At 57.2% G+C, this 19,145-nt stretch overlaps 2 protein-coding genes across 3 annotated transcripts; both read left to right on the top strand.

Moving 5' to 3' along the window:
• The first annotated feature begins 132 nt into the window (after window positions 1-132).
• LOC125362625 (testis specific 10 interacting protein) lies at window positions 133-6,950 on the top strand. The gene is made up of 9 exons (XM_048361439.1): window positions 133-250; window positions 1,280-1,415; window positions 1,492-2,183; window positions 2,362-2,509; window positions 3,945-4,115; window positions 5,501-5,600; window positions 5,715-5,839; window positions 6,695-6,765; window positions 6,946-6,950. The coding sequence occupies exons 1-9, from the start codon at window positions 133-135 to the stop codon at window positions 6,948-6,950; spliced, it is 1,566 nt and encodes a 521-aa protein (XP_048217396.1).
• A 1,195-nt stretch (window positions 6,951-8,145) lies between these two features.
• Window positions 8,146-17,628, top strand: Sart1 (spliceosome associated factor 1, recruiter of U4/U6.U5 tri-snRNP). Of its 2 annotated transcripts, XM_048359857.1 has the most exons (20): window positions 8,146-8,528; window positions 11,065-11,122; window positions 11,469-11,524; window positions 11,953-12,079; window positions 12,189-12,294; window positions 12,506-12,583; window positions 12,660-12,759; window positions 12,837-12,979; window positions 13,091-13,297; window positions 13,686-13,810; window positions 13,892-14,025; window positions 14,104-14,246; window positions 15,143-15,316; window positions 15,402-15,512; window positions 15,634-15,721; window positions 16,265-16,355; window positions 16,443-16,578; window positions 17,144-17,233; window positions 17,317-17,438; window positions 17,549-17,628. In XM_048359857.1, exons 1-20 carry the CDS (start codon window positions 8,210-8,212, stop codon window positions 17,565-17,567), a joined length of 2,427 nt encoding a protein of 808 aa, XP_048215814.1. In that variant the 5' UTR covers window positions 8,146-8,209; the 3' UTR covers window positions 17,568-17,628. The 2 variants fall into 2 exon arrangements, with proteins under 2 accessions (XP_048215814.1, XP_048215815.1); XM_048359858.1 differs by lacking the exons at window positions 8,146-8,528; window positions 11,065-11,122 and having other exon boundaries at window positions 11,480-11,524; window positions 11,912-12,079.
• The last annotated feature ends 1,517 nt before the right edge of the window (window positions 17,629-19,145 follow it).

Genomic DNA, 19,145 nt, shown 5'->3' on the forward strand with positions numbered 1-19,145 from the left:
CCTGGCCCAGCCATCCCTGGCGTACTTTTTGCCAGGGTCCTTCAGACTGGACAAGGACCAGTTGCCATGGAGATGGCCAGGCAGGTAGTTCCAGGGCAGCAGGTGGGGGTGGGGCAGGAAGAGGACATCGCTATGCAAAACTCCCATCAACAGTTAGCCAGAGCCACTTCCGGGAGACCGAGGCAGGATCTGCTGTCCCAGGCTCCAGAGAAAACCAAAGAGCTCATCAAGTTTCTGTCCAGCCTCTCCCAGAGGTCAGGTGAGAGGGACGAGGCCAGTGTGTGCGTAGGGGGGTCACTTCCAACTGCCCGGAGGCACGTGGGTGTCTGAGGCTAGGAGAAGCCAGAGCTGCTGAGGCCTAGGCTGGCTTTGTATTGTGATCCTCAGATCTCAGCCTCCTGCGTAGCTAGGATTACACACACGTTCTATATCCCCATTGGTCAAGAAAAGAAATCACTTAAAAAATCAGCCAGGTCCCACTCTTATCTCCAATTAATCGCCAGAAAATCAGAAGTAGCGCTGTGGCTCAACGTGGTAGAGCACTAGTCTTGAGCAAAAGAGGTCATGGACAGTGCCCAGGTCCTCAGTTCAAGCCCCATGGCTGATTAAAAAAAAAAGTTATTTGCTTTAAAATTTTAAATGATACATAATTGTGCATATTTATGGAGTACAGAATGAAAATGTACTGCTTTAAGAAGGATGTAATGACTAAATCAGGTAACTGATTTATCAACTCTTTGTATTGGAAACCTGAGAAGTCTTCCCTGACAGCGGAATGTGGTGTCGGCTCTTAGACCTTTTTGAACCTCACTTTTTGGACTTGTGTGATGGGTATAGTGAATCTCTATGACGCGTATTTGAAAGTCCTAAGCACTGAGGACGGGCTCTGTTGGGGTGGATTGTGCTGTTTTTTTTTTTTTTTTTTGTACAGATCCTGGGGCTTGAAATCAGGGCCTAAGCCTGTTCTGAGCTTTTCTTGCTCAAGGCTGGTACTCTACCACTTGAGCCACAGTTCCACTTCTGCTTTGGAGATAAGAGTCTCACAGACTTTCTTGCCTCGCCTGGCTGCAAATTGTGATCATCAGATCTCAGCTTCCTGAGCAGCTAGGATTACAGGTGTGAGCCACTTGGTGGCTGGCCCTTGCTGTTTTAATATAAAGAATGGTCATTGTGATCAGTCACTTTTAGAGGTAACAGGGCCTAGTCAGGTGCTTGGAGGGAAGGTCCCGGAGGGGCAGAATGGGCCAGCAGGCTTCTCAGAGCTGGCTTCCTCCCCTGTCCCAGGATAGACGAGGCAGTGGTGATGTCATGTTGAGTTATAATGGAATGAAGAGATCTCAGAGTACAGGGCAGACTGCAAAGAAGGACCGTCGACCCCGGGGGAGGAACAAGAAAGGTCAAGGCTCCTCTAAGGGGTAAGCAGCTGAGAATGGGCTGGGAGGCTGGGTGTGGAGGGACCCTAACCCTGACCCCGACCCTTTCCCTCTTCAGGCTCTTCCCTTCTCCTGCTCGGAAGCCCTCGTTCCCCTTCCAGTGGGCCTGGGAGAGCTACATCGCTGATGGCCTGGCTCTGCTCCAGCAGAGCTCCTCTGAGGCCACGAGCCACCAATGCCGGTGGCCCTTGTCCTCGGGTGTCTCCAAGCTCAGGTCCAGGCACAAGTCTACAATTAATCTCCCAGAGGCCCTTGACTTCTGCCAGAAGATGGAGGCTCAAGCGCCAGAGAGGAGGCGGCGACAGGCGACATGGGGAGAAGGCCCCCGGCCTCCTGACAAAGCTGAGAACAAGGCTGACTCACGATCGGAATCCGAGGAGGATGAGGAGGCCTCAGAGCCGGAAAGCTCTGGGGCGGAGGAGGCTGAAGAGGTCCCGAGCCCTAAGGAACGGCCCCAGCTCCACAGGAGAGACGCCATCTTGGATGAGGAACAGTTCTCAGATACATCAGAAGAGGCTGAAGTGGAGGCGCCTAACACCTCCCACAAGAAGAAGGGAAGCTCCAAGAGGAAGGAGCAGAACGCAGGAGAGGCCTTGGAAGAAGGGGACCTACAAGGCCAGAGCCACCAGAGGAGCACCAACTCCAGCAGCCTCCGCGGGCTGCCGAAGGGAAAGTTAAGGCCTAAGGACTTGGAGAGATCCTGGGACCTGGAGAAGCTACACAAACAGTTACAGCAAGAGCTGGACAACGGTGAGTGAGGGCCTCAGCAACCGGGTCCCTCCCGGAGCTGCACTGGGAGGAGAAGGTGGAAGGCTAAGACCCGCTCCGGAGAGCCAGAAGGTGGTGGGCTGGGCTCCGGGTGCTGGGGGAAGGCTGCTCAGTAGGCCAGGAAAGAGGCCATCCCTTGACTCGATTCCCCGGTGCGCAGGCTCCCAGAAGCCCACCTGGAAGGCACTGCAGGCTGCTCTCCGGGCCTCCAATAGGAATGCAAAGGCCCACAGCTTGGGAGACGATGAGACGCTCCTGTCTGCCAACCTCCCTAATCGCACCTTCCACAAACGACAGGAAGCCACCAGGTAAAGGGAGAAGAACCAAAGGTGGAAGATGGAGGAGACAGTTCTCCAAAAGACATTGTCTCTTATATGTTCACTTATTCCTTTACCTGCAATGCTTCCAATCATCCAATTATCTATTCACTCATCCATTCATCTTCTAATCCATCCATCTATCCACCTTCTCATCTATAAATCCATCATCCATCATCTCTGTGACTGGCCAACTATATTAACCCAAACCGCCTTCCATTCATTTCTTGCCTTTTATGCATAAATTAACCTATTAACTGACTATTGCAACATATATCTGTCTGTTCATGGGTCCTCAGGATATACAAATTAAACGTTGCACTAGCCCCGAGAAACAATGGGTCTGGAAAATGAGACACATAGGTAATTATGTCAGTTCAGTTAAGCAATTGTTATACTTGGGCTTGAACTAGAGACCATGGGAACAGAAGGAGAAAACCGGAGGCTGGGAAGGGGTGTTGTCTAGGTGAGGAACAACTAGGGCTGGGAACAGACGGCTGTGTGGGTGGAAAGAAGGGGGTTGATTTGGAGTTCTTTAAAGAGCTGGGGGCTGCTGGCTCACACCTGTAATTCTAGCTGTTCAGGAAGCTGAGATCTGAGGATTGAAGTTCAAAGCTAGCCTGGGCAGAAAAGCCCATGAGACTCTTCTCTCTACTTAACTACCAGAAAACTGGAAGTGGAGCTGATGAGGGGTTCAGGGAAAGTCTGTGTTGGAGGAGATATTTGGACAAAGATCTGATTGTTGCTGTTTTTTGCCAGTCCTGGGGCTTGGACTCAGGGCCTGAGCACTGTCCCTGGCTTCTTTGTGCTCAAGGCTAGCACTCTGCCACTTGAGCCACAGCGCCACTTCTGGCCGTTTTCTGTATATGTGGTGCTGGGGAATCGAACCCAGGGCTTTATGTATACAAGGCAAGCACTCTTGCCACTAGGCCACATTCCCAGCCCTCGACAAAGATCTGATTGACAAGAAGAAACTGACCTTGAGATCTGGGGGAAGTATGTTCTAGATCTTGGAAGTGGTACAGCACTAGAATGTTCCAGATCTTTTAGCTCTTGGCCATTCGACTGTCCCTACATTTCATGCCTCAGTTGATCCTTTCAGCATTTGCTCTTGCTTTCCTCTTCCTTTACCTGCCGGTCTGTCTGTCCACCAGTGAACCATTGACGCAGAGTCCCAGGTGGGATGCCGAGCTCCACGAGGGCTCAGCAGGCCTGGGCCAAGCGAGTTCAAAGGTGGAGCTCAAAAGGGAGTACAAAGTTGGAGAGGAGAGAAAGGCTGAATTCTGCCTGAGGGCAACACTGCCAGGGGCAGCCTCCGTGTAACCCCCCTTCCCTCTCCAGGGCCCCCCCCAGCCTCCCTCGCCCCCCCCCCCCTTGAGGCTTCCCCTCCATAGACTTCATTCCTCTTCGTTCTCTCCCCACCCAGAAGCCTGTTGCAGGCCTGGGAGCGGCAGCAGCAGGAGGAGCGGCAGCAGGCCGAGGTGCGGAGAGCCAGGGAGCAGCGCGTTCAGCACCAGGTGGCCCGCTGCCTGGCGGCCTATGCACCCCAAAGGAGTAGAGGGGCCGGGGCTGCCCAGCACAAGCTGGAGGAGCTGAGGTAGGAGCCCAGGACAGGGAGGGCCCGGGGGTCAGGCTGCGGGACCCCGAGGCAGGGTGGTGGCCAGGCCACAGTCGCAGATAAAGATGTTGGGGACTGTCTGAGGAGGAAGGGCTGGTCCAAGGTCATTCAGTTCATAAGAACGGTGGGATGCTCAAGGTCGAATGTTCTGTCCACACTTATAAGTTGGAAACCCACTTTTCTGATTTCCAGTGCCAGACATGCTTATAATAAAAATTTAAATGTTACAGCAGTACTTACTGTGGGTCAGGAACAGCCCACATAGGCCTTCTCCTGGAGACTGTTGTACATGGTCAGGTGGAGTTGGCTGTTTATTTTCTTCCTGCATTTTAACCTTTTTTCTTGTTGTTGTTGTTTCTTGTGCTGGGGCTGGGCTTGAACTCCAGGCCTGGGAGCTGTCACTGAGTTTTGTTGTGTTTTTTTTGCCAGTCCTGGGGCTTGGACTCAGGGCCTGAGCACTGTCCCTGGCTTCTTTATGCTCAAGGCTAGCACTCTGCCACTTGAGCCACAGCACCACTTCTGGCCATTTTCTATATATGTGGTGCTGAGGAATCGAACCCAGAGCTTCATGCATGCTAGGCAAGGACTCCACCACTAAGCCACATTCCCAGCCCGTCACTGAGTTCTTTTGCTCGAGGCTAGCACTCTACCTCTTGAGCCATAGCTCCATTTCTGACTTTTTGGTGGTCCACTGGAGGTAAACGCTTCATAGACATTTCTGCCCAGGCTGGCTCCTCAGACCGCAGCCCCTTGAGTAGCTAGGATTACAGGCATGAGCCAGCTCCATTTCTTTTTTGTTCTTAATTTCTTCTTTGTGTCCATACTAGGGGTTGAACTTAGGGCCTCTTGCTCTTGCTTGGCTTTTTCCACTCAAGGCTGGTGTTCTGCCACTTGTGTGCACCCACGCAGGTGCTGCCGCTGGGGCTTGAACTCAGGGCCTGAGTGAGTCTCTTAGCTTTTTCACTCAAGGATCTATCACTTGAGCCACAGTGCCACTTTTGGCTTTTTGGTGGTTCAATGGAGCTAGGAGTCTCATGCATTTTGCTGCCCATGCTGGCTTCAAACTGTGATCCTGGTATTAGCCTCTGGAACTCAGGGCCTGGGCACTGTCCCTGGCTTCTTTTTGCTCAAGGCTAGCACTCTGCCACTTGAGCCACAGCGCCACCTCTGGCTTTTTTCTATATATGTGGTGCTCGGGAATCGAACCCAGGGCTTCATGTATATGAGGCAAGCACTCTACCACTAGGCCACATTCTCAGCCCTGGCTTCACATTTATGATCATTAATGATCAAGTCCTCAGTGAGGATTGGCAGACACTGGCCTGGATGTGGGCTGTGGCCCCACTGTCTCCTCTCTCCCACAGGCGCCAGGAGCGACAGCGCTTTGCTGAGTACCAGGCTGAGCTGCAGAGCATGCGGCACCGGGTGCAGGCCCGACCCTTCCTCTTCCAGCAGGCCATGCAGGTGAGGGATCGCAACAGTGCAAGCGGACAGCACCCCTGGAAGCCCTGAGACCCCCCGGCCATCAGAGCCCCCGCAGCCCCGGGAAGAGCGGGAACCCCTCTTCTTTCTCCTCAGGCCAATGCTCGGCTCACTGTCACCCGGCGCTTCTCCCAGGTGCTGTCAGCCCTGGGTGTAGATGAGGAGCAGCTGCTGGCTGAGGCAGAAAAGGGGCACAAAGAGGGCACCTCCCGGAAGTCCAGGTGAGGTCACCGGCTGGCTCTAGCTAGCTGTAGTGGGGAGAGGAACTAAGATGAGCCTCTGGGATTGGTAGGGTCTCCTCCATGTCACCCTAGAAGACGGGCCAGGGTTACTGTTCCCTCTTCATTCCTCTTCCTTAAGTTTTTTTTTTTTTTTTTTTTTTTTTTTGGCCAGTCCTGGGGCTTGGACTCAGGGCCTGAGCACTGTCCCTGGCTTCCTTTTTGCTCAAGGCTAGCACTCTGCCACTTGAGCCACAGCGCCACTTCTGGCCGTTTTCTGTATATGTGGTGCTGGGGAATCGAACCCAGGGCCTCATGTATACGAGGCAAGCTCTCTCGCCACTAGGCCATATCCCCAGCCCCTTCCTTAAGTTTTAGGAAGGACTTATTTTAGTATAACAGGACTAACGTAAGGAGACGAAGAAACAGTTCCTGCTCCCTATGCAGGAAATGGGAGTTAAAGACTCCAGACAATTGTGTTGGTGGTACTGGGACTTGAACTCAGAGCCCACCCTACCCTTGCTAAGTAAATGCTTTACCACATGAGCCACACTTCCAGTCCTTGTTCTCACTTCCCAATGAAGAACCTGAGAACCTGAAGGCCAAGACCTTCCTTAAGGACACAGGAATCCACAGTGGCAGAGCTAATCTGGGACTCTGTAGACATCTGAGCACCTCATATGGGGCCAGTGCCCCATCAGCTACCCCAGGGACACAGAGCAGGGATTAGGAGGCCAACTTCACAGGTCACGTAGCAACCTTGTATAGGAATTGGACTTGAACCCACAACCATCAATGGCATACCTTGGACATAGGGTGGAGAGCTGTGGAACCCATTAGCTTCTATCTGTCTTTAAGGAGCCATCGGTCAACGGGGGTAAGAATGAAGCCCTCTTCTCAGAGCTCCCCAAGGACAGAACCCATCGATGGTCAGTCTGGCAGATACTCTTCCCCCTGCCTGGTCCCAGAGAAATCCTCAAGATAAAAATTAAAGCCTTTTTTTTTGGAACATAATGAGTGTGATTTCTGGGGGAATGGGAAGCTGTAGGTTGGGAATAGGAAGCGGCAGCAGGCTTAACTGTGTCCACATCACCCGGAACCTCTGTCAGCCTAACCACCCAGTACACACAGCCCTGTTTCTGCTCCCGAGGAACGGGCTATCTTGAAAAGCAATGGCCGAGACTTCTCTATCCTGCCTGCAACATATACACTGGGGCTTACAAATTCAACAATGAGTGCTATATTTTAGGATTTCTATCCTGGAGGGAGTGGCTTTTAAGTGGCTCACACAGCACCCTAAATATGGTGGGAAGGAGAGCACTAGGACCCTGCAAACTCTAGAACTGTTGGGTGTAGACATCAAGATGGATTGTATAAACCAATCTGGAAAGTGCCTGTAATTTAGGTTAACTTCATTATTGGTTGACTGATGGTGTTCATACTCGGGTTTGGACTCAGAGCTTCTTGCTCTCGCTCAGCTTTTTCCACTCACGGCTGGAGCTCTATCATTTGAACCAAGTGACCAGTACTGCTTTTTGCTGGACTATTGGAGAGTAAGCTGGTAAACTTTCCTGCCCCAGTGGGCTCTGAATCACAATCCTCAGATCTTAGTTCAGAATCAGCAGCAGCAGCAAATAAAGGATAATCTGATCTCTTCTTTACCTAGGTTTCTTTCCTTTCGCCTGCCTTATTGCTCTAACTAGGACTTTAAGTACCATACTGTTTAAGAGTGGAGAGAGAGAGAGAAAAGCAAGTACCAGTAACTTAAAGTTACAGCCTCCCTTCCAGAAAACAATCTGCGTGCGCGCGCACACACACACACACACACGCACACACCACGCCAAACGTCGCACTCGATTTCACAGAGCTCACCGGCACATCCCAGGCCACTGACAGCTCCCCAGTAGTCCATAGCGTACAGGATAAAAAGACTCAACCCAGGAACACCGTTTGTTGACAAAATTGGTTATGGGGCTCTGGGCGGAAGAGGAAAAACATGCGTTGTGTAACACCCCGCGTGGCTAACAGAAGGTTGCTCAATGGAGAGGAGGGAGGCAAGGGAGGGCAAAGAGGGCAAGGGAGGGCAAAGAAGGGCCCTCTCGGCCTCCACCCCCACCCCGCCGCCAGAAGCGCGTTCACAAAGGCGAGTTCGCAGCCGAGACTTCAGCCTCCCCGGGCTTAAGGCGCATGCGCAGAGACCGCCTTCCGGCCCAGCCTTACCCATGAGCCTTTGGGGGCAGGCTTCCAGGTGAACGACGGAAGTCGCCGCTCTTGGTTTCCGGCAACAGAACGGCGGCCGCCGTACGACCCGGAAGTGTTTCCATTTTGCGTCGTCGGGGCTCGTCGGCCACCCGCTCCCGCAGACTTGCCGCCATGGGCTCGTCTAAGAAGCACCGCGGAGAGAAGGAAGCGGCGGGGACGACGGCGGCGACCGGCACGGGGAGCACCAGCGAGCAGCCACCGCGCCATCGGGAGCACAAAAAACACAAGCACCGGAGCGGCGGAGGCGGCGGCGGCGGCGGCGGCGGCGAGCGACGAAAGCGGAGCCGGGAGCGCGGGGGCGAGCGCGGGAGCGGGAGGCGCGGGACCGAGGCCGAGGCCCGCGGCGGCGCGCACGGGCGGGAGCGAAGCCAGGCCGAGCCCTCCGAGCGGCGTGTGAAGCGGGAGAAGCGGGACGATGGCTACGAGGCCGGTGAGGGCGGGGCCTGGGCAGGCGACGGGGCGGGGGTCCCGGGTTTGGGGGGTGCGGAATGCGGCCCCGGATTGCCCGGCCCCGGGAGTGGCAGGCCCGCCAGCCAGGCTGTCCAGTTCCGTGCTGTCTTGTCAGGGTTTTGTTCTGATGGTGGTGGGTAGCTGTGGATTCCGCTTGGGGAGCTAGTGAACCGGATTGATTTTTGGTGGAAACCCTTGAAATAGGCCTTTCTTTGGAATTAGGAGAACAGTTAACCACAGATCTGAGGAGAGCGATGGTGGCTGCACCAGGGGAGTGGAATGGGATGGAGAGCAGTGGACAGATTGAAAAGGTGCTCTTGAGGTGGAATTAAAAATGTAGTGTTTCGGGCTGGGGATATGGCCAAGTGGCAAGAGCGCTTGCCTCCTATACGTGAAGCCCTCAGTTCGATTCCCCAGCACCACATATATAGAAAACGGCCAGAAGTGGCGCTGTGGCTCAAGTGGCAGAGTGCTAGCCTTGAGCAAAAAGAAGCCAGGCACAGTGCTCAGGCCCTGAGTCCAAGGCCCAGGACTGGCAAAAAAAAAAAAAAAAAAAAAGAAGAAATGTAGTGTTTGGGAGAAGGAGGAATAGGGAATGGCTCAAATTCTGGGTTGAGCAGCTTAGGTGAATGATGTTATGTGTTGGAATTAAGGACTTTGGGGGGAAAAAAGCAGATTTGAGGCAAAATTAAGGTCATTTTGGAAAGTATTGAGGTCGATGTGCAGAGAAAGCCATAGTTTAGGTTGGATAGAGTGAGTGAGTGAGCGGTTAGGTTGTTACCCAAGCTTCATGAGTGAGGGATAAAACTTGAGAAATGTCAGTAACTTAATCATGAGTAGAGGAATGTACTACAAAAACACTAACCGAAAGACAGGAAAAGTCTTGAGTTGGGAGTCTTGTGGGAAGAGAAAATGCTGGGAGAAGGAGTGACTGACAGCATCTCACTGTAGGAGAAGTGAAACCAGAACTGAAGAGAACCTCTGGGATTTGGAAGTATGAGGCTAATGACTTGGGAGAGAGCCTGTATAGGATGGGGTCCCTGGCCCTGGTGGAGAGTGGGTACATAGGAGAGTATGCATTATGGTGGCTGCTGGTTAAAGGAGTTCCAACTCTGCTGTCTGCTTTTCTGTTATTTGGTGAAGTTATCCGCTGTTTGTAAGGTGTGTGGAGGTGTACTCAAATGCCTATTTGCATGTGTCTACCGCATCCTGCATAGAACGTGTCCTAGGAAGTGTCTTTTTTCTTTTTTTTCCCCAATTCTGGGGCTTGAACTGAGAGCCTGGGCACTGTCCCTGAGCTTCTCTTGCTCAAGGCTTACACTCTACCACTTGAGCCACAGCACTACTTCTGGTTTTTTCTGTTTATGTGGTGCTGAGGATTCAAACCCAGGGTTTCATGCCTGCTAGGCAAGTACTCTACCACTGAGCCACATTCCCAGCTATCAGGAAGTGTCTTAATGCCACAAACTGCATAGAGGACATGATCACACTGCTGACGGTCCCCACTCTGTGTAGGGAGAACCACCCAGAAGTGCTGTGCACCTGCCCTGGAGTTGAGGACAGAGCAATAGCTGACTAGAGTTTTATGAAGAAAACTGTGTGTGGTCTTTGCATTTGGATGGGATTTTACCACTCAGGGCAAGACCAGAAAGGACCATTTAGGTTGAAGACCCAGAATGGACACAAGAGGGTACAGAGAGGGATGCAAAAGTTGGATTTCTTGGGTCAAAAATGGAAATACAGAGAAGAGATGCTCTGGGGCTGGAGTTGTGGCTCAGGGTGGTGAAGAGCTTGTCTAGTAAGCACAAGGTTCCTGAGGCCCAATCCCAGTACCACTTCTGAAGGAAACATTGGTGCTGGGATAGAAGGAGACTCAGAAGCTGGGCGCTGGTGGCCCGTGCCTATAATCCTAGCTATTTGGGAGGCTGAGATTTGAGGATCATGGTTCAAAGCCAGCCCGGGCAGGAAACTCCATGAGGCCCTTATCGTCAATAAACTACTCAAAAAAGCCAGAAGCAGGGGGCTGGGAATATGGCCTAGTGGCAAGAGTGCTTGCCTCGTATACATGAGGCCCTGGGTTCGATTCCCCAGCACCACATATACAGAAAATGGCCAGAAGTGGCGCTGTGGCTCAAGTGGCAGAGTGCTAGCCTTGAGCAAGAAGAAGCCAGGGACAGTGCTCAGGCCCTGAGTTCACGGCCCAGGACTGGCAAAAAAAAAAAGCCAGAAGCAGTACTGCGGCTTAAGTGGTAGAGCACTCATCTTCAGCAAAAGGAAGCTCAGGGACAGTGCCCAGGCCTGGCAAAAAAAAAACAAAAACAAACAAAAAACAAAAAAACAACTGACTCAGAGTTGCTGCTTTTTAGCTCAGGAGGAAGAAAGGTGTTTGCTAGTATTACCACAGGCCCAGGTGCTGGCGAGGGGCCCTGATCTTTGACCCTGCATCTATAGCAGTCAGATATACAGGCTTCTTGGCCCTGTGTTCAGCCCCTGAGCCATGTTTCTTTTTGTTCCAGCTGCCAGCTCCAAAACTAGCTCAGGAGATGCCTCATCACTCAGCATCGAGGAAACCAAGTAAGTACTGGCTGCCTTATATATCTCCTGTTTGCTGAGACAGGCAACTCGGGGATAGCTCCTGAGGAGGGTATCTCGTCTGAAGGCGTGCCAGTTGCAGTTGGAGGGCAGTAGGAGTCAGCCAACCATTGGAGTTTCAAAGGAAACTAAGACCCAAGAGGGAGTTTTGCATTTATTGATGGGCTAGGCCAAGCCTAGTGCCCACATTCCTAATGCAGAGGCGGCGTCCTTCTCGGTGCCTTAGCACCATGCACCCCCGTTCTTTTTTCACTTCTTGCTTGTCTAGAAATAACATTCAATGCCCTATTTCTTTTCTCTCCCTAACACTTGTATTTCTTGTCCTCAGTAAACTCCGGGCAAAGTTGGGGCTGAAACCCTTGGAGGTCAATGCCGTCAAGAAAGGTGAGTGTAGGTAGAGCTAAGGATGGAGCCGAGGGCGGGCATCTGGGTGGGGAAGAGGCCATTGAAGAGCGTGGGCTTACAGCACACCACTTGGTGGTGCTGTGAATTTCTCCAGGCCCCTCCTTGCCGCCACAGTGGGAATCTAGGCCCGCTTGCTTGGGCATCCGTGGCAGCCTTGCTGTAGACGCACAGGAGGGTGTGCACGTTTAGTGCAGCTGTGTTGTTTGGTTTTTAAAGCAACATGGTTTGAGGAGCTTTGGAGCACTAGAGGGTCTGTGTCCGGGGTGAAGTGGGAGTGGCGAGATGAACGGTTCTTCCTCTCTCCTGGCCCCTTCTGGCCTTTGAGCTGGACGGGGCAGGGTGAGTGGCTCCCTCCTCTCCCCCCAGCCATGGGCAGGCATAGCCTCACGTCTGGGCCCCCCTTCCAGAGGCGGGCACCAAGGAGGAGCCCGTGGCAGCTGATGTCATCAACCCCATGGCCTTACGACAACGTGAAGAGCTCCGGGAGAAGCTGGCAGCGGCCAAGGAAAAGCGCCTGCTGAACCAAAAGCTCGGGTGAGTGTCCCAGCCAGGGTGGAACAGGGAGGACTGCCGTCCCTGCCACTCCCGGCCTCAGTAACGGAAGCCGGGCTGCGCTCCTCACCATCCTCTTCCTTCTCTTCAGGAAGATAAAGACGCTGGGGGAGGATGACCCCTGGTTGGATGACACCGCCGCCTGGATTGAGAGGAGCCGGCAGCTGCAGAAGGAGAAGGACTTGGCAGAGAAGAGGGTGAGGACTTGGCTGGCAGGGGCTGACCTTTCCCTTTGGGAGGGGAGGGGGTGGGTTCAGAGGAGGCCTGGGCTGGGGTGGGGGCAGCTTTGGGCTCTGTGCACCTTGGTGGCGAGGCCAGTCCCTTCGTGCTTGTGCTTGGGAGAGTTGCAGGTGTTTCCTGTGGTGCTCGATGGCCTGAGGTCCTAAGCCCCTTTTCCCTGTCCGTTAGGCCAAGCTGCTGGAGGAGATGGACCAAGAGTTTGGCGTCAGCACGCTGGTGGAGGAGGAGTTTGAGCAGAGGCGGCAGGTGAGGCTGCGGCGGCAGTGCGGGTGGCGGTCTTGGGCAGGTTGTCAGTTCCTGACGCCGCTGACCTCCTGTGTAGGACCTGTACAGCGCCCGAGACCTGCAGGGCCTCACGGTGGAGCATGCCATCGATTCCTTCCGGGAAGGGGAGACGCTGGTCCTCACCCTCAAGGACAAAGGTGAGTTGTGCTGGCTGCCCTGGGCACCGGGCATGGCGTCCTGGCACTGGAGTGGTTCTACGTCCGCCCTCTCCTAGGCGTCCTGCAGGAGGGGGAGGACGTGCTGGTGAACGTGAACCTGGTGGATAAGGAGCGCGCTGAGAAGAACGTGGAGCTGCGGAAGAAGAAGCCTGACTACCTGCCTTACGCGGAGGACGAGAGCGTGGATGACCTGGCACAGGCAGGCCGGCGGGGCCCGGGCCGGGGCGAGGGTGGGGGCACTGAGGACGCCCTTCTTCCCTGGCTTCTTAGCACCCAGCCCGGATCCCAATCCGCCCCTCTTTCCTTGCAGCAAAAACCCCGCTCGATCCTGGCTAAGTACGACGAGGAGCTGGAGGGTGAGCGGCCATCCTCCTTCCGCCTGGACCAAGGTGGCACAGCTGACGGCCTTCGGGAGCGCGAGCTGGAAGAGATTCGGGCCAAGCTGCGGCTTCAGGCTCAGTCCCTGAGCTCCGTAGGGCCCCGGCTTGCCTCCGAGTACCTCACGCCGGAGGAGATGGTACGCCGCGTGTTTTGAGCGGCAGTGTTGATCAGCGTGCGCGCGGGGGGGCGGGGGGGCTGTGAATGGCAGCCTGGGGAGGTGCGGGGCCACATAGCCACCCGTGCCTGTGTGAGCCGCTTCACTGGGCCTGGGGTGGCCAGAGCAGCTGCCACCCGCATGCTCATGTGGGCAGCCAGAGCCCTCGGGGCAGGGCAATGTGGCTTGGGGAGGCACCAAACCAAGGCTGAGTGGGGAGGAGTCCGGTGGCCATGGTTGGCCAGTCCTGGCTCCCGCACTGAGCCGGGGTGGGGGGGGGGGGTACTTTTCTCGGGCTCCTCCGTGGTGTGGTGGCAGCAACGGCAGAAGTGGTTACTGAGGGCCGTGGTGGCTTGCGTCCCCTCCTCAGGTAGCCTTCAAGAAGACCAAGCGAAGGGTGAAGAAGATCCGCAAGAAGGAGAAGGAAGTGGTGGTGCGGGCCGACGACCTGCTGCCCCTCGGGGACCAGACTCAGGATGGGGACTTCGGCTCCAGGTGGGCTCGCACGCCGCGCGGGGGCCTGCGGGCTGCGTGGCTCCGGGACCCACACTCACGGGACTGGCCTGCTTTTCCCAGACTGAGGGGTCGCGGCCGGCGCCGAGTGCCCGAGCCAGAGGAGGAGGCTCCAGAGGACGAAGAGAAGGAGCCCGCGGCCCAGCCCCCCGCGTCCGACGACGCCCGCGTGGAGAACATGGACATCAGTGACGACGGTGAGGGGCCGGCGGGGAGCCGGGGGTGGGGCCGGGGCCGGGGCCGCGATGTGAGCCCCTGTCCTCCGCTTTCCCCAGAGGACGGGGGTGCCTTGCCGTCGGGCTCCCCCGAGGTGCTCGAGGAGGACGAGGCGGAGCAGGAGCTGCAGAAGCAGCTGGAGAAGGGGCGCCGGCTGAGGCAGCTGCAGCAGCTCCAGCAGCTGCGAGACAGTGGGGAGAAGGTGAGGCTGAGCACACAGCGCCCACGCTCGGGGGATGCTGGCCGTGGGGTACTGCTGAGCGCCGCGCCCTGCCGGGGACTGGGGGTGCCGAGTTCCTCTGGGAGCGAGGTCCCGCGTTCAGGGCTGGGGGCCACCCAGGAGCAGGGCAGCGCGGTGACCTGGGAGCGAACGCACCGCTGCTAGTTTGTGTGATGGGACGGGGTGCTGCGGCGTTCAGGGACAGCCTCTTGGGGGGAACGGTTGAGCCGAGGAGCTGGCGGCACTTGGGGGTCTGGTGGAGCAGGCACTGCGAGGCACGGGGTGGCGCGCATGCGTCCTCAGCGGGACTGCAGCGCGCTTGTTCCGGCGCTGGCGCAGGCCTGAGCGCTTGGTGGTGAGGGAGAGGCTGCTGAGCTCGCCAAGGACAGCTCGTGTGGGCCCCGAGGCCACGGCCAGCCGACCCTCGTGGACACCTGGATAGACCGGGCAGGCAGGAGTGGGGGCCTAGAAACACGTGAGGGCGCAGGGCTGAGGGAGGGAGGGCTTGTGAGAGAGGAGGGACGCTGGGCGCGTGGGAGCGCTGGTGCAGCGGGAGGTGAGGAGCCAGGTTTGGGGTGAAGAGTGGCCATCGTGCTGCTCTTGGCCATGGAGGAGCCATGGAAAAGCCCATCCCCGAAGGAGCTGGGGCGGCTGAGTGTGCGCATGAGGGGCTGTGGAGAGGGCGGGAAGGGCTGCGCGGGAAAGGGCGGTGGGGGCCTCCGTGGGCCTGGTGAGGCGGCTGGGGTGGAGTGGGTTGGAATGCCAGGGGGAGCGGTGGGAGTGGCCTGCTCACTGCCAGGAGGGAGGGTGTGGGGCCCGGGTCTCAGTGCCATCACCCCAGAAACTCCGGATCTGCCCACAGCTGCTCCCTCCCCCAGGTGGTGGAGATTGTGAAGAAGCTGGAGTGCCGCCAGCGCGGCTGGGAGGAGGAGGAGGACCCGGAGCGCAAGGGGGCCATCGTGTTCAACGCCACCTCGGAGTTCTGCCGCACCCTGGGGGAGATTCCCACCTACGGGCTGGCGGGCAACCGGGAGGAGCAGGAGGAGCTCATGGTGGGTCCCAGCTCCCCGCGGCCCTGGTGGGTTTCTCTGCTCATCAGGGCTGGGTGTCCAGGCTGACCTTGATTTCTGGCTGCAGGACTTCGAGCGGGATGAGGAGCGCTCCGCCAACGGTGGCTCCGAGTCGGACGGGGAAGAGAACATTGGCTGGAGCACCGTCAACCTGGATGAGGAGAAGCAGCAGCAGGATGTGAGGATGGGTGTGGGCTGGGCCTCAGGGTCCTGTCCGTGGCGCTCTGATGAGGCATGTCTGCTGGGGAAGGTGCTAGGGGGCTCCTGGGGTGCTCACACCCCACCCGTGTCATCCCCAGTTCTCTGCCTCCTCCACCACCATCCTGGACGAGGAGCCCATCGTGAACCGAGGGCTGGCGGCCGCTCTGCTCCTGTGTCAGAACAAAGGTAGTGGCAAGGGGCTGGGAATAGGGCCTAGTGGCAAGAGTGCTTGCCTCGTATGCATGAAGCCCTGGGTTCGATTCCCCAGCACCACATATATAGAAAATGGCCAGAAGTGGTGCTGTGGCTCAAGTGGCAGAGTGCTAGCCTTGAGCAAAAAGAAGCCAGGGACAGTGCTCAGGCCCTGAGTCCAAGCCCCAGCACTGGCAAAAACAAACAAAAAGGTAGTGGCAGGCTGGGTGGGCGTCTGCAGGTGAGGCGGGGTGGGGGGTGGGTGTGTTCAGGCTCCTCAGCCACCTCTTGCCATGCTCCCTAGCTCCCCTCGCCTTCCTCCCAGTCCTGCAAGTCACACGGAGATCCGCTCCTCTGCTGTGCTTTCTGGACTCTGGTCCTCTGGGAAGCCGAAGGGGGGGACCCTGGGGTCACAATGCCAGCTCTGCTGTTCTTAGCTCCTTGACAAGACCCAGAGTGGGCACTGTGGGCCCTACTGGGTCACTAACGCCCACCTGACGGAGGCCTCCTGGAGGCTCACCGCCCCTCTGCCCCCAGGGTTGCTGGAGACGACGGTGCAGAAGGTGGCTCGGGTAAAGGCCCCCAACAAGTCGCTGCCCTCCGCCGTGTACTGCATCGAGGATAAGATGTGAGTTGGTGGCAGGGTGCGGGCCGGCGGAGGGGCCGGTGCCCGCCTGGGGCTGCCGGTGCTGCGCTCACACCGAGCCGTCTCCAGGGCCATCGACGACAAGTACAGCCGGCGGGAGGAGTACCGAGGCTTCACGCAGGACTTCAAGGAGAAAGACGGCTACAAGCCCGATGTCAAGATCGAGTACGTCGATGAGACAGGCAGGAAACTCACTCCCAAGGAGGTGAGCGGGGCCGGGGAGGCGGCGCAGCTCTGTCCCCCCACTGATGGGGAGAAGGGGGGCGCTGCTGGCAGAACTTTGTCTGCAGTGGGTTCTGCGTGGCCAGGGGGCCCATCTGCGCCCACCTGCTGTAGCGGCAGCTCTGCCTTCAGGGCCACTACCTTTGCGGGTGGGCCAGGCCCCTGTGGCCCTTCTGCTGTAGGAGCTCGGTCTCCCACACTCCCGGTCCCCCGCGCTCCTGGTCCCCTCACGCGCGCTCTCAGTCCCCCCCCCCCCCCGCACTCCTGGTTCCCCCCCCCCCCCCGCATTCCCGGTCCCCTGCTCTCCTGGTCCCCCCCCCCCCCCGCACTCCTGGCCCCCACAGCCCGCATGAGGCATGCCTGCTCCGGATCCCCAGCAGTCTGTCAGCATGTTGGTCTCCAAGCCAGTCACTCCCGTGGGCCCCTGGGTGCTTTTCTTGCCCCCGGGTGGTTGGGTCCCCATGCCCTGTTGTGGCGTCGTTCTTTGGGGGTGTAGGCGGCCCCCCTGGCGCAAGGCTCCTGTGGCGCTCAGCTCCCCCTGTGTGCAGGCGTTCCGGCAGCTGTCCCATCGCTTCCACGGGAAGGGCTCAGGCAAGATGAAGACAGAGCGGCGGATGAAGAAACTCGACGAGGAGGCGGTGGGTACTCTGAGGGATGAGCGCTGCTTCGGGGGTCAGGGGTGCGGGCTTGCCCTGACCTCCCCTCTTCCCCCCCCCCCCAGCTCCTGAAGAAGATGAGCTCCAGCGACACGCCCCTGGGCACCGTGGCCCTGCTGCAGGAGAAGCAGAAGGCCCAGAAGACGCCGTACATCGTCCTCAGTGGCAGTGGCAAGAGCATGAACGCGTGAGTGCCGGGGCGGGGGGGGGGGGCTGAGGGGGGCGGGAGGGCGGCGGTGGGGAGGGGGGCTGAGCCTCACCTCCCCAGCCTCCTCAACACCTCTTCTCTCTCTGCAGGAACACCATCACCAAGTGAAGCGGCCTCCCAACCCATCCCCCCTCAATGTAGTATTAAATAAAGCTCCCTCCTTATTTTTTCTTCCCTGGTCACAGTACAGATTCCAGGGCCAGTCCCAGCAGGGGGGCAGGCGGTGCCCCCAGATTCCAGTCAGCTCTGTGACCTGCAGCGGGTTGCTGGACCTCAGCCTCCGTTCCGCATTGAAGCCCCCTCTTCTCCATAGGACTCGGTGTTTTCCTCCCCGTGCGGGGCCCCGGTCTTCAGATGTCCTGAGTGGTGGCGGTTGAGGGGAAGGGGAACGTGGGCGGCCACTGAGAAGCCGCTTGCTCTCCTTCCCGCCGGCCAAGCCGCAGTCGCCCTGCTCAGCAGGCCCCGCTCCTGACCCCGGCTGGATGGAACAGTGGGACGGCACCGCCACTCCCTGCCGTCTCGATGATAGCTGCCCGGTGGCCAGGGTGATGAGGCCTGCAGGCAGGGATGGGCCCGGCGAGGGCATCCTCGCCCCTCCTGCCCTCCTCTGCGGCCTTGCCTGCGTGAAGGCGAGGACTGGCCTGGGTTGGGCCTTTGCTCAGGCACGGGGCTCCGGAGGGCTGAGTCTGGGCCCGCACCGTGTGCCAGGCTTCCCGGTGAGCGGGGAGGGCACACAAGCCCTGCGCCATGGCAGCAGCAGGGGAGATGGTGTCCTGTCCCCACACACCTCCAGACACATGCTGGACAGGTCACAGTTTTAACATGAAACCAAAAATAAATCGGAGAAAATGAATTTCGAAGAATTTTTGAGTGGGGGAAAAATGTAAGCAGTAGACACAGTTCCATTGCCTGCTGTGTGTCTGTGGCTTATGTCTATCGTAGTTAATCAGGAGCCTGGGATCTGAGGATTGTAGATCAAAGACAGCCTGGGAAGAAAACTCCTTAAGACTCTTACCTCTCATAAACTACTGTGACTCAAGTGGCAGAATGCTCACCTTGAGCAGAAAGCTCAGGGATGACCACAGCCATCTGTGAAGACTCACCCTTTTTAGGAAATGACCTTTAGACTTAGGCTGCAGGGTCCCAGCCCTGGGGCAGTAGAGACTGGAAGCCCCCAGGCGTCCTGGAGCCCAGGGCAGGCAGGCTGTCGGGCCAAGCTGTGCCTTATTTCTCTCACCCTGGGCCTGTTGAGCATTGGCCTGAGGGCCAGGGTGGTCTGGGGCTCTTCTGTGCTTGGCTTTTGGTTATGTACTTAACTGCATGCAAGTTAGTGAGGCCCCTGCTCTGCTTCCCCCCCACCCCCCCAAGTCCTGGGGCTTGAACATGGCTACCCGCCACTGTCCCTGAGCTTTCTTTGCTCAAGTCAAGCACTCTGCCACTTGAGTGCCAGCTCTACTTCCAGTCTTTTGGCATTGATTGGATTTGAGAGTTTCATGGAGCTTCCTGCCTAGGCTGGCTTCCAACTGTGATCCTCAGATTTCAGCTTCCTGATTAGGATTACAGGTGTGAGCCACTGGTGTCTGATGGACCTCTTGTTCTCATCTGTGAAGTGTGTAAGACACACAACCTTAAAACATCCACAGGGCTAAGAATGTGACTTAGTGGTAGAGTGCTCGCCTAGCATGC

Source organism: Perognathus longimembris, chromosome 13 (genome assembly GCF_023159225.1).
Source record: "Perognathus longimembris pacificus isolate PPM17 chromosome 13, ASM2315922v1, whole genome shotgun sequence".
NCBI lineage: Eukaryota > Metazoa > Chordata > Mammalia > Rodentia > Heteromyidae > Perognathus > Perognathus longimembris.

What these genes read in the sequence shown, in the direction of transcription:
- Sart1 (XM_048359857.1), top strand. Translation starts at nt 8,210, where the DNA reads ATGGGCTCGTCTAAGAAGCACCGCGGAGAGAAGGAAGCGGCGGGGACG. An exon ending in AGTTTGAGCAGAGGCGGCAG is followed by an intron (nt 12,584 to 12,659) that starts GTGAGGCTGCGG and finishes CCTCCTGTGTAG; the next exon opens with GACCTGTACAGCGCCCGAGA. An exon ending in TACTGCATCGAGGATAAGAT is followed by an intron (nt 16,356 to 16,442) that starts GTGAGTTGGTGG and finishes AGCCGTCTCCAG; the next exon opens with GGCCATCGACGACAAGTACA.
- LOC125362625 (XM_048361439.1), top strand. Translation starts at nt 133, where the DNA reads ATGCAAAACTCCCATCAACAGTTAGCCAGAGCCACTTCCGGGAGACCG. An exon ending in GTTTCTGTCCAGCCTCTCCC is followed by an intron (nt 251 to 1,279) that starts AGAGGTCAGGTG and finishes TTCCTCCCCTGT; the next exon opens with CCCAGGATAGACGAGGCAGT. An exon ending in GGCACCTCCCGGAAGTCCAG is followed by an intron (nt 5,840 to 6,694) that starts GTGAGGTCACCG and finishes TCTGTCTTTAAG; the next exon opens with GAGCCATCGGTCAACGGGGG.